We start from the raw sequence: 14096 nt of genomic DNA, 5'->3' as shown, positions 1-14096 counted from the left end.
GCAAACGGGCAGCAACTCAAACTATCTGATAGGATCCCAGTTTGCTGTACTGAACCAACCGCACCAGCTGCCAACGTTCTGCAACACCCTCTGGGAGGCCACCATTGACATCACCCTAGCAACTGGGAACCTGGCGAACCATGTGACCGACTGTAGGGTGGAGGGCACTTGGACCACCTCGGACCATTGAGTCATCACCTGCAAAGTAACAAGAACATTGCCAAGAACAATAGCAGATATACAAACATGCCACAGATACGCAGTGCCAATACAAAGAGCTACTAACTACAGTGGTTAACAACAAACCTCCGTCCCTGGATCCACAGAACAATCCAAATGAACTGCAGAAGGCAACTACTAAACTGATGATAGATGTCAGCAACCAAACTATCAGGAAGAAAAACCCCCAGCTGGGTGTGGGAGATTGCCATGCTCCAGCAACAAATGAACAAGAGTAGGAAGGACTTCCAGGGGGCCCGAAGAACATGGCCAACAAATGAGGTCAAAGCCCTGAGGCAAAGATAGACAAATCAGAAACCGGTACACCGATTTCTGACAAGTAAAAGGCTCTCTTGGGAGCTCTTGGTCTCCACAGCAGGGAACACTGACCCCTGGGGCATTGTCTACAAGGTAACCACCAATAGGCTGCCTAGTGGGGAGGTGATTGCTACCACCGACTCGGCAGGGAGACCATACCACAACCTGGGAGCAGTCGATGAATAACATACTCGACTCAATATATCAAAAACCAGATATGCCAGCTCAGCAACAGACATGTGACAGAAACAATAACTACAACAACCAAGCAATTGGGCTTCCCCCTCACCCTGGATGAACTCGGCATGGCCACTAGTAAGGTCAGAAATAGAAAATGCCAAGGCCTTGATCTTATTGAGCCTGAAATACTCAAGAAAACTGTGGAATACATGTCACACCTACTCCTCACACTATACAATAGATGCTTGGAAACAGGCCTTCTCCCAACTGCATGGAAAACAGCAAATTTAAAACTAATACTGAAAAATCCTACCAAAAATCCAAAATATCCGGATTCATATCTACCCATCGCAACTGTGCCCAGTGGCAAGCAAATTGTTTGAAAGATTACTCTATGCGAGAGTTAACCGCTTAACCTGTACAAAGTAATTTAAAGCTATTTAACGCAAAGAAGAGTGGAAATCAATGTACACTATCAAAAAATAACAAGAGAAATGCACAGAGGATGTCCACAGGGGTTGGTGCTTGGGCTGCTCCTGTGGACAATAGTCCTCAATGAATTCCTGATGATGGACCTGGGTTCTGTGGGAGTGCATACCTTTGCAGACAACTTGACACTAACAGTAGAGGCAAACTCCAGAGCCCAATTGGAGATTCTGGCAAATTGGGCACTGCAGCTTCTGCAGCAATTTGCATCAAAGAACCAACTGAAAATATCATCAGACAAGACCTCATCAATCTTCCTAAAGGGGACTCTACAACCATGATGACCCCTGCAACTTCAAATCAGCAATGTAACCATCAAATTTGTGAGCCAGCTGAAGTATCTGAGCATTATCCTAGATAACAACCTGACGTTCCAGCCGCATCTGAAATATATAAGAAGAAAAATCAGAGGATACTTCAGATTGGCAACCATAATCATAAGGAAAGATTGGGGACTCAAGAAAAAAAACCTTGATGCTTTACTATAAAACAACCTTCCTGCCAGCAGTCACCTATGCGGCAGTGGTGTGGTATCCAAAAATGATGTTGGGAGTCAACAAAAGAACACTAGAAATGACCCAAAGGGCCATACTGCTATCAACAACATGCACTTGCAGCACGGTAAGTACCCCAGCATTGCAGGTACTTGCTAGAGCACTCCCCTGGACCTGGAGGCTATTCGGGCAGGGCTACTGTTTTTGCTGGCCATGGGAGTGGCCGCCACCCACCAAGGATACACGACTAACCCAGTGGGCAACCTAAAAAATTAAAAAATTAGGCTACAGACCCACCTCCTAGACCTTTTGGCAGAGAAGGTGGATGGAGACTACAAAAGGCGAAGTAACAAAAAGATTTCTACCAGACCTCTGGAAAATATACTCAAAGCAGCTGGCCTAGTACTTCCCAGGGTACCATATGACAATGCTGTTAACCAGACACAGACCCTACAAGGAAAAACTGTTTGGCTTTGGACTCTTGAGGACCCCAACTGCGTATGTGGGAGAGCAAAAGCTGAAGCCACATAGTCTATGATTGTCAACACTATGAAGACCTCAGAGGGTTACTAATAACAAGCTTGAGATACCTCCCAAAAGGACTGGAGCACCACTTCCTGGACACTGAGGAGGAATATAGGGAGCTCTCCTGGTATGCGCAAGACCTATTCACCAGGAGAAAAACACTAATAGCTATCTACAGCAGCATACATAGAGATTGATAAAAATTACTGCCAAATGTGACAGAAAACTGAAACCTACAGGTGACTAGTATTTGGACAAGAAGAGCGCTGATCATGCGGAACAGAAAAGCAAGAATGGGGCTTGCCTCATGTGTGATGGAACAAACTAAATGCAGCACAGCTGCAAACAGCCTGATGATGATCTGAAGAGAGCACCCTAGCCCACTTCACCTATTATTCCCACTTCCTTGTGGGGATCTCTGTTCTTCCCTCCCCTCCTTGCCAACCCCTAACTTCTACTCTGGTGGGGCATGGACATGTCCCACTGAAAACTAGGGCTATTTATTCTATTGGCCTTATATTTCTGTCTTTTCCCCCAGTCTTTGGTCTCCCCCCTACCTTCGCCATAGCGAAAGCCCCACATATCAAAAACTTAACATGATAAAATTACCTTACGCCCAAAACTCGGCCTAGCAAACTCAAGCGATATTACCGCTATGATAGTGCAGCTTTTTTTTTTTTTTTTTTTTTTTTTTTTAGGTCCTAGCTACCAAAATCCCAGGAAATTAAGTGGACGGACCTGCCAGAGTAAGTCTAAGGTTACTGGGTTCCTGGTCTGCCTCCATGGGGCATAAGTGGGGCAGCATTGGGCCTCAGTAGGGGTCCAATGGCTAAATGATCAGATGAGCAACAGTACACCACACATGAACAATTCCCACACACTTTTAAATCTCTGACATTTCCCAGAGAACTGGTTCACCCACAATGAAAGCAACGCGGAGATGGGAGAAATTCCTGGTGCCGTATGACAACAACACACACTTACAAGAGATTTATTCAACACCCAAGATAATAGGCATTGGGCACCTTGCAAGTGGTAATCCTGAAATGTGAGGGAGCTACATTGGGTATAGATCACTTGCTTGCACTTGTCTGTAACGATACATTTTCAAGCAGTGCAGGTAGATTATTTTAAAAAAAATATCTGTAAATGTTACTGCCAAGACTATATAGCAGTCCAGTCAAATTGTCACCAGTGATACCAGCACAATTGTTGATGCCAAACTGCTGATACTGAGATTGAATGATTGCATATGGATTTTCCTTTGCCTACATTGTTTATTATGGCAGTGGATGATAGTATCCCTTGTAAACTGTATTTCATCTGTAAAAAGAACTGACAAAATGAAGTGAACATCAGTACACCGCCTCATAAATTACTGGTAGAATGCAATGCTTGCAAGAAAATCATTTCATTATAGGGCTTGTATTTGCTGTAGATGATAAGGGTGTAGGTGCTGCTTGTGAAGATTCCTCTAGACTTGTGTTGTGAAATATCGACCTCTCTGTGTTAATCTTCTTGTGCTCATTCCAAGATTTTCTGCAGCTTAGCTCTGAGGTTCTGTGTATGCTTCTTAATAGAAATGTTTTGCTTCCTTGTCTTTACTAGTTGCACAGCCATACTTAAAACGCATGTCTGCCATTTGCACATTTGAATAATAATTCATGTCCATCCGAATCTATGATGAGATGAAATAAAACTCAGTTGATAGCATTGCTGACAGTATCCTCACCGGAAGTAGCAAAAGTGGCTATAATTCAGCAAGGCAGCATTCCGATACCTATGTTCATATGAACATTTCCCCCCCACCTCCACCATTGTTTTTTAGTGGAAGTTACCCTCTTAACTTTGGGAGACCATTTGGAATCATTCTCTTTATCAGTAATTAGTCATGTTTACCATTGTTCATTAAAATAGAAGCATATGATTTAACAAACTCCAATTCTCTCAGCTTGAGGGGTTTTTTTTGCCAAAATGAATGAAGTAATAGATCCATTGTTGGTATTGGGTCTATTACTTCAGTAATTGGATCTACTATTACAACTTGATTCTTCTTATTCTCAAAGCCATAATTTTGTTAGTTATCCTAGCATTTTTATAGTACAGTACTTCCAATTCTTTTTTCAACTGATTTTAGAGTTGCTCTGATCTCTTCCAAATGCTCTTGCCATAATGCAAATGGTTTGCAAGAGTGGTTTATAGTAAGCAGCATTCCAACTTTTCAGTGGCTGACCATGTTACTTACTGAGATATTTTTAAGATCTTCAAGCAAATTATGCTTTGTGTTTCTTGAAGATGTTGCCATTATAAGGTTGCTTCAAAAGGAGATTGGCAGGATAGGATAATTTTTGTCAAGGTTTACCTGAGGTTACTTTCAGTAATTTGCCAAAAAAAAAAAAATCTTGATGTCTGAACACTTCCAAAAATGGTCTAGTTTCATGTTAGGTAATGTTTCTGTTATTCTTATTACTAAAAATATAAATACATCACACTAAAACTTAGTGAGCTTTTGACAGTATATTGATATCTCAGATTAATCCTCTAAGAACATAAAAATATCAAAGCTTCGCAGACTTAAAAGTATGGAACAAAACCTGTCTTAAGTATTTCTCGTTCTTAAGTATTTCTCGTGAGTTGTCTTAATAGTCCATTTTTATGAAATTTTGTTTCACAAAATTTAGCACTCATACATATGAATTTTGTACAGTAATTTGTTAATTTGATGTTGGATTATTCATAATGAAGTGTATAAGTTTTTACATACCTTTAAGTATGGCTAATTCAAAATACATATGCAATGAAATTCAAAGTCTGATTTGGGTCCCAAACTTTTGAATAACTTGTCTGCCTTGAAATGACTACTGAAACCAGCTACTGAACATCATTATAACAAAATTGAAGGGACTATAATGAAAATTATAATGAAATAATGAAAATTATAGTCCCTTCAGTACAATATATGGTATTGTTATCAGTAGTGAGTGATATTGGGCTGTTCATCTTGTCTTATATTATACTCATCCATGGGCATATTCCATGGAAAAATTTGAAAAACTCAAGGCCGTTACTTACAAAATTTTTAAGACTTTTGATCATGTTTGGCATGAAGCCTTACTAAACATTCTTCCATTTTATGATCTGTTTTTTTTTTGTAAATTGGGTATCCAGTTTCACTCTGACCAGTCAATAAATACTGATATCTAATCTCCCAACTAATGCTAGAGTTTCCCAAGGTTTTGTTTTTTTTACTCACGTCTTACCTCCTTTATGTTGTGATTATGTTCCACTAACTGAAAGTTCTGACCATAGTTTTTTCTTATGACAGTATACTATATTCCACCTTTGAGTTTGACAACCCATGCTATTTACAAACAGCTCCAATTTTCAAATATCCACTAGCAGTTCTTTTAATGCTAATCTGCATTATGCATGATTGCATGACTATTGCATGACTATTGCACCATTGCATGACTACTGGGTATAACTCTGACATCTAATCTCTTTTAGCATAAGCAAATATTGCTTCAGTGTTGCTTCCTCAAACTTTCTGTGCATCAAAGAAACTAAGTTTTCTCTTATTTTAATTTTCTTCTATTGCTACTTGCTTTGTCCAAATCAGAAACCTACCCAACCATGGAATAGTTTCCATATCTGAGATGGTGGTGCTCTAAAAACATTTTCTAAATGTCTAGACCTTATTCAAAAGCGGGCAGCCAGGTTAATTAATGATGCCTCACTTAGAAATTAATTCTGTTCCCTATCAAACAGATATTCTGTTCCAGCTGCATGCTTTTTCTGTAGATATTTCTATAAAACTAAGAGCTACTGCAGCTTAGTATGTGTATGTTTTGTCAATACTTAAAAATACGTAAGAGTTTACCTCAATACTTCTTCATAGGATGACTTCTGCACTATACTCTCCAAGTAAGACTGACTTAAAAATGTATAATCACTTCTTTAAAATAATTTAATGCATTCATCACTCTTAGCATGTGAATGATCCGACATGCCGGGATCACAGTCAAAGGCCCAACCTGACCCTAGACCATAGACCCATTAAACCCTCCACGAAACTTCAAGTGACTGAAGACGTTGTCAAATATATTGTGGTATAAAAAAAAATAAATAAAGATTGACACCGATAAAATTATATAAGGTGAAATAAAAGTTTGATAAAAATGCAACAACGGAAAATAATTTACGACACTTTCCTCCCTTAATTGGACAAAGCTTTTCAACTCCTGTTTTGTTCACAGGTTAGAAAACTAACGCAAAGTGTGTGTGTGCACTACGATATAAATAGTTTTCGTTATTTATTTATTTTTTTTTTTATACCACGAGATATATTTGACAATGTTTTCAGTCACTCGAAATTTCATGGAGGGTTTGATGGGTCTTGGGTCAGGTTGGGGCCTTTGATTGTAATCCCTGCATGTCGGATCATTCATGTTCAAGAGCGATGAATGCGTTAAATTATTTTAAAGATGTGATTATACATTTTTAAGTCGGTCTTATTTGGAGAGTGTGGTGCAGAAGTCATCCTATGAAGAAGTATTGTGGTAAACTTTTACGTATTTTTAAGTACGGGCTGGCCTCGATTAATGCGATTAATTCGTCCTGCGAGCGCATCGCGCAAAACAAAAACGCGTTAATCGAATATAATAATCAATAAGAAAAATTATAATTGGTCCTTGACCTTCTGGAATGTCCATAAAGAATTTTAAAAATACCTTTTAAATAACTTTTTAACTGTATACAATGTAAAAGATAATGAAAATAATTATGGAATTAAATGTTTATTGCATAAAACAGCGGTTCCCAAACTGCGCCGCAGAATATTTTAAATTTTCGAGGGAAACACAGCGATACTCGACATCTGTCAGACACCACGCGAACAGCTTGAGGTAGTTCACAGTTTCAACATTTCTTATTAAGTTGTTTGGACCTAACTGTTAGGTATTTCTTTTGGTTTGGGTGCGCCTTGAAAAAATTACTGAGACACTAAGGGCACTGTGAACCGAGAAAGTTTGGAAACCTCTGATATAAAATACACAATGAAGAAATGACTGTTGCTGAAATATTTGAACAGTGTTGACTTTCTCTTTTCATTAATCAATTTCTGATAGCCGACAACAATCTTCTCTGGGCCCTGGCGAAATAAATATCGCAGAGAACCTCAAACCTTTTGTTTGAGGTTCTATGCTATATGAAAGATTTCATCTAATTCTTTTACCGTTATCTCCTTCGCGGTAACATTTTCATCTGGCTCATTTAAAAATTTGAATTTTTATGCAAGTGTGCATTGCCTTTATTAGCAGGAGACAAACAAGTAACACGTCTTCTTCCGATGGTTGATGGAACACACCGAGGTGGGCAGCAGCCAAACGTTTGTTTATTGACCGTACAACTCGCAGTAAGCTTAACGCGTGATTCAAATCTTTTTCAACTGTCGCATAAAAAAAAAAAAAAAAAGATCACGTTAACTGGAAATTCGCATCGTGTAAAGTGAAAAGTGGTATAATTTTTCAAATAGCGTTAACTGAAAATCGCATTAATCGAACTCGCGTTATGCGAGGCCTGGCTGTAGATATTTCTTCAAAATTATTCTGAACTTATACCTCAACATACATTCATAGTTCAACTCACCAAACTAAAATCATTGGTGTACTTTTGAAATGAACATAAGCTGATTTTATTTGAAGAAAAACAAAACGACCACAGTGGTTGTGTGATGCTTGCCCTTCAGTATGCATTTGACTATAGAACTGCTGGCAATGCAAACACAGGTTGCATTGCCTGTATTCATGCTACAACCATTGTGGTTGTATTTTTTTTGTTTTTTTTTTTTTTTTCTCTTCAAATAAAATTAGTTTATGCTTGTTTCAGAGGTTCACTGATGATGCTTTTAGGCTCAACTGAGGCCAGGGAACAATTTTCCTGTTGAGAAACAAATAGTTTATTAGGCTAAAATTTAAATTTAGAAAGCATAAAATCTAAATGGTAACACTTAATCCTATTTAATATTAAATTCAAAAATTTCAGCTCCGATGACAAAAATGGTCAATACAGTAAATAACATAAATCCAAAAATAAGTGAGATAAACCTCAGTGCATTTTATTTGAAACACCCTATGTATAAACATTTTTTATTTTAAAAATGAATCTATGTTATTTATATTAAGTATAGCACTATCAAGTATCAATCGTTGGTGTAATTGTGTGAGGGTGCTAGTGGAGAATGTTATGTAACTGGAGGAGGTGACAGTTTTGCATTTTAGGTGTTCAATTTGTGTTCAATCAGTATTTGAAGTCACATTCATCATTACTGATGAGTAAACTTCATACTGTATATCTAATTTTTTTTTTTTTTTTTTTGTGGAATCTTACTTGGAAAGAATCTCAGTGGATGTCAACAAAAATTTGTTGAAAAATTCTCTAACTATCCATTCCTTACAAAGTTGCAATTTTCAAGATAATAAGGAAGTTTTGTGAATGTGGATCAGCTGGGAATGAAACATGAAAGGAGGAGCATTCTTGTATGAAACTTTAGACAGCATTAGAAAAATAATTCTGCAATCTCCAAACAGATCTTCATGGAAACTCAGCATTTAAAATGAGATGTCACTTGGTTCAGCTCCTTTTGCTGTAAGAAAATGTCAAACTTTTTTCCATACCGAATTTACAGTATGCATGAGCTTTGATTTTTGGATAATTTTAAAATATTACAGCACTGTCACTGGTTTAAAAGTTTATTTCACTGTGAAGGTATTGAAATTTTGGATAAAATTTATTTCATTGATGAAATAAAGTGCATCATATTCTCAAAATTGGAGCACGTGGACCACTGAAAATCCACAGTTTTTGTGAAACCCTCTTGTGTGTGCCCAGAATGTCAGTGTTTTGGGTGGCATTTCTCAAAGAAGGATAGCTGGACCTTTTTTTTATTTTATTTTATGTATTTATTTATTTTTTTAACAAACTATCACCTGATGTTTAGCAAGGCATCACGATGCAGTTTATACATTATTAGAGGAAACTGAAAGAGATCTGGCTCCAAAGGGATGGGACAATCTACTGTGCTGCATGCCCAATCACTAAAACGTTTCAAGAGTTTTTTTTTTGGTCTCCTGATTTAACATCCCCAGACTTTTCTTATGGAGATTATTAAAGCAGAAAGTTTACAAGAGCAATCCATGAAGCACTCAGCAGCTCAAATTGATCATTGAAAATACCATCAAGAGTGTATTGACATAATTTCTTTGTTGCTTCACTTGCAACATGATCAGAAGGGTGAATTTATGTATTTTTAACAATGGAAGACACTTTATTCTTGATAATAAATTGAATTGTTTTTTGGTTTACTTTTAAAATGAACACCTTGTGTGCACACAAACACCTTTACAGAGTTATAACACATGGGACATACTTTCAGGATTGGGTCAGGATCTGAACAAAATGAAAAACATTCATATAAAAATGTCCGATTCTGAATGTTTTCTGGGGGTATGGCTTCAATTTTAAAAAATGGTTTTAAAGCTTTCAATGGTTTTTAAAAAAAAAAAAAAAGAAAAAAAAAAGAATAAGCAAACGTACCTAATATGAATAAATTAAACATTTTACTATGCATGTGTCTACTTGTTCTTATTTATTATTTTAATTATTTTTTTTACCATTAAAACTCCATATCCAGTTTTAAAATTCAAACAGTCATAGCTTTGTAACCATCCAGAATTAGACATTTATATACTTTTTTTTTTTTTGTGTTTAGTTTCTGAACCAGTCCTGAAAGTATTATCCACATGTTATTTGATATACCCTATGTATATGTGTCTGTCATAAATAAAAATGAAACATTAAGTTCATACTTTTCTCTTTATCTAGTTCATTATAATAAATACTTCTTTATTTATAGTTAATTATGACATTACATTATAGTTCTCTGCATTTACAAATAGAATAGAATATAAGTAATGAAATATCATTTGTTTATAATGTGCTGTATGTTTTTTTTTGTTGTTGTTGTTGATGCCCAGTAACAATCATTCATTCTCCATCCTTTTTCTCCATAATGCTGATGAATTTAATACTTATTTTCTAGCTGGACCTTGAATTTTGGTTAGCTCCTGAAGCTCCAGATTCACAGCCCAATGTAAATGATTCAGCTCTGCCTAACCAGCAACCTCGTATTGGTCCACAGCCTCCATCATCCCTACCATTAGAAAACGATGCACTGTTGCATAGAGCTGAAGATGGAGAGACTCCATTGGTAAATTGTCCTTTAGTTTTCAAATAGATTTAGTTTAACTTAGATTAGAGATTGATAGTACAGAATACTGAAATAATATATTCAGCCTTTCATATGTGACCGTGACTAATGATATTTGGACTTGTTAACTTTCTCAGTTTAGTTTGTAGTTACCCGCCCCCTCCAAATAATGTATTCCTGGAAAAGGTCACTTTAATTTAATGTTGATTGAGTCATTTTTTTCTCCATAAGCATGATATTATTAATGTGAGGCTGCATTCTGATGCACCTTGGAAGAAATTTTTTTATTGTATAAAATGAATTTGAACAGTAAATTAACATAGAAGTAGTATAATAAAAGAATGTTCATATGGAAATATAAATTAGAGTTAAAATAAGAATGCTTACATAGATGATTTAAATCTTACCTTCAAAGATGCTGTAAAAAAGTGATTTAATCTCCAAGCCCAACAGTTGTTAAACTTTAGTAAACTTTGTGTAGTCTATTTTTATTTGGAAAAATATGATTAGATCTCCAAGCTTATGGATATTGTTTAAAATTAACTTTCAGTTGAAACTGTTATAACTGCTTTAATTTTAATAAATATAAATACTGTAAATTCAAAATTTAGGTTTTTATTAAATTCTGAATTAATTACATTTTACGAAACAGTAAGATATTCTTTTTGTAAAACTTCTGTAGTAATTTACTTACCCCTCGTTAAGAAATTCTTTTCTAAACCTAAACTTACTAAAGTTCAGTTACTTTTTAAAATTTGTTCACGTAATGCAAAATAATACAAACATCATTAACATTTATTTAAGGGTATTAAACAATATATAGATTCCCACTAATTTTTAATTGTTATCTGAAGTAGCAAAAATCAGTCTAAATTATCTTATAATGGCTATTCCTAGTTAAGGATGTACACACTAAATAAAATAGCATTTACAGACTGTCACAGAAACCCGCTCAATAGAATATTGGTACACACAACATGAACTTTTGCAACTATTACACTAACGTTATTGTTGAAAATGCTTGTGTCAAATCAGAGTATAAAAATAAAAGCTCATGTTAGTTGAACTTACATTACTCACAGAGAAAGTTATCTCAATATGATACATAGAGCACTTCTGTATGCTACTCTTCAGAAATTAATCGAATAAAAGATAAACACAAAATGATTACAGTAAAAAATCAGTTGAAAACAATTCAAAAAAACAATTAAAATATTAATTAAAAATTCAAAAAAAAAGTTAAAAATTAAAGGTTTAACTAAATGGGGATGATAGCATAAAGGCTTAATTGTCAGTACTCACCTCAATTGATCTGCTCTGTTACATGATGTTAAAGTGGAATAGGATTAAAACTAATTTAGATTATAGATTAAAAATTAAATTCTTTTAAAAATAAATAAGGACAGAAATATTAAAAGATCTGTGGTTAAGATTTACCCAGGGAAGAAGTGAACCATCTTATTCCAGTTTTCATATATGTAAAATATTAACGTGAAAGCTAGATGAGGCCAATAGTCATACCGAGAGACTTTCGTATAAATGTCTTCAGTTGGCAATGGTGGGTAAAAGAAGTAGTATGTATTTAAAGAGTCCTGATTTCCCTTGATGCATTTTGAAACACGTGTTAACCTCATGTGTGTCAAGTTCCAGACTGGTGAAAGATTTGTCGAAAATTAGTGTTATTGTGACACAATTCTATAACGAGTGCCTCATATTGAAAAATTTTGTAACTGGATTTTAAATTAATAAATTAATAATAGGAACAGCTGAATCGATTTGGGGGTTATGGTTATGGAAGTGAACGTGTTGAGTGAGTTCAGTGCTGGTGTGGTCAGTTTTGAAATTATTAAAATGGTAATAAGCACATGTGTTGGAGGTTTTTACTGTACTGTATTTTGCAGTGGTGCTTCAGACATAGCATGTGTTGCATCCTGGTTAACACTTAATTAAATAAATGACATTATTGATGTCGCATATAGGGTAACTGTCTGTTTCTTTGTAAGCATTGAACATAGACCCTAATTTATTATATGAAGAAAACGTTATATCGGTGTTGACAAATACTTTACGAAGTTGTCGAGCAAGTCTATAATGGTAAGGGAGGACAATACATATATTTTGTTTATTATCCCGGTTGGTGTTTTGATTGTGTGGATTGTTAATTCTGTATTCGGCAGTAGAAATTATGCGATGAATTAGTCGTAAGAGATATTATATTGTCTAGCAGTAAACTTCTTTGTAAGATATTGAAGTTCTGTGACTAAATCCAGGTGGACAAGAGCAGCAGTGCGTAGCACACGCTTCTTGATTAGACTGGGGTTCGAACCCGTCACCACCAAATACGGAGGATGCAGAAAGGTCAGAATGACTACCGCATATCCCCGGAGCAATATGGCCTTAGTTGATAATGCTCCTAAAAACCAAATAACAACAACTGTGACTAAATTGTCATGTGAAGAAATGTATTTTATGGCATTATGAATCTGATTGTACAGGATGGATATTTTTATACTAAGTGGATGGTGTGATCGGAAATGTAGGTATTTACTTGTGTTCGTATCTTTTCTATAAATTTTTGTTCCTAATTTTGTACCTGTTATATATATTGTAAGGTTAAGGAAATTGATTTTATTGTCTTTTTCTATTTTGAGGGTGTATTTCAGTCTATTGTGTATGGTATTGAACTTAATAAAGAGATTGTCAATGGAAGATTTATCTCCGATTAACAATACGTCATCAGCATAACACATGTAGAGCTTAATACCTGTGGAAACGATTGAAGTACTTGGTTCTCAATGGTGGCTAAATAGATTTTGGATAAGGGGGCTGAAATTCCTAGGGAGACCAAAAATTCCCATAGGGAGACCAAATATTTGTTTGAATATTTGGTCCTGAAACCGGAAATATCTGCCATCAAGTAGGGACGAGGTAAGTTCCATAATGCTGTTTATACTTAGGGAAGTACGTTTAATTAAAGTATCATCTGCTGTTGGGAGTTCTCATAAGGATTGTAATGTAAAATCTAATTGTACGTGTAATGTATAGGGAAATGATATCTTTTATCCTAAGTATAAACAGCATTATATCCCCATTCCTCTCTTTCCCTCTATCTATTATTACTTGGAGCAATTTATATTTCACATTTCTAAGGAGGTGCCTCCGTAGCCAGGTGGGAAGGAGCAGCAGTGCGTAGCACATGCTTCTTGATTAGACCGGGGTTCGAGCCAGTCACCACCAGATGCGGAAAGGTCAGGGAATGACCACTGCATATTCCCGGAGCAATATGGCCTTAGTTGCTAATGCTCCTAAAAACCAAATAACAAACAAAACATTTCTAAGGTTTTGTCCCAGGTAGGCAGTTTTCCTTCTCTTCACTAAGTTCAACAATTCACATTTTCTTCCTGCTCTTTTCAAGACAGAATCACCAACATTGGTTGGTGATTCTGTCCTAATTTTGTACCTGTTATATATTTTTATAGAGAGATATTTTTAGCATGTGTCTGTAGATCCACATTTCGAAGGCCTCTATTTTGTTCGTGCTTGATGTTCAGCGTCCAAGTTTCAACTCCGTTTAATAGTATGGACCACACATAGCACCTAACGAATTT

The 14096-nt window shown here is 35.8% G+C and overlaps 1 protein-coding gene across 2 annotated transcripts in view; it reads left to right on the top strand.

Annotated features, from left to right (window-relative positions):
- Positions 1-14096, top strand: part of g (adaptor-related protein complex 3, delta 1 subunit-like garnet) — a 364057-nt gene that overhangs the window by 282723 nt on the left and 67238 nt on the right. For both annotated transcript variants that reach the window (XM_090374354.1, XM_090374353.1), the window contains exon 25: positions 10321-10488. In XM_090374354.1, coding sequence (XP_090230480.1) covers positions 10321-10488 — 168 coding nt within the window. The remainder of the gene's footprint in view (positions 1-10320; positions 10489-14096) is intronic.

This window comes from Mastigoproctus giganteus, chromosome 5 (assembly GCF_048544385.1).
Source record: "Mastigoproctus giganteus isolate SK-2022 chromosome 5, ASM4854438v1, whole genome shotgun sequence".
NCBI lineage: Eukaryota > Metazoa > Arthropoda > Arachnida > Uropygi > Thelyphonidae > Mastigoproctus > Mastigoproctus giganteus.
Note: the sequence above shows the minus strand (reverse complement) of the source record. Positions and strands in the feature narration are given on the sequence as shown.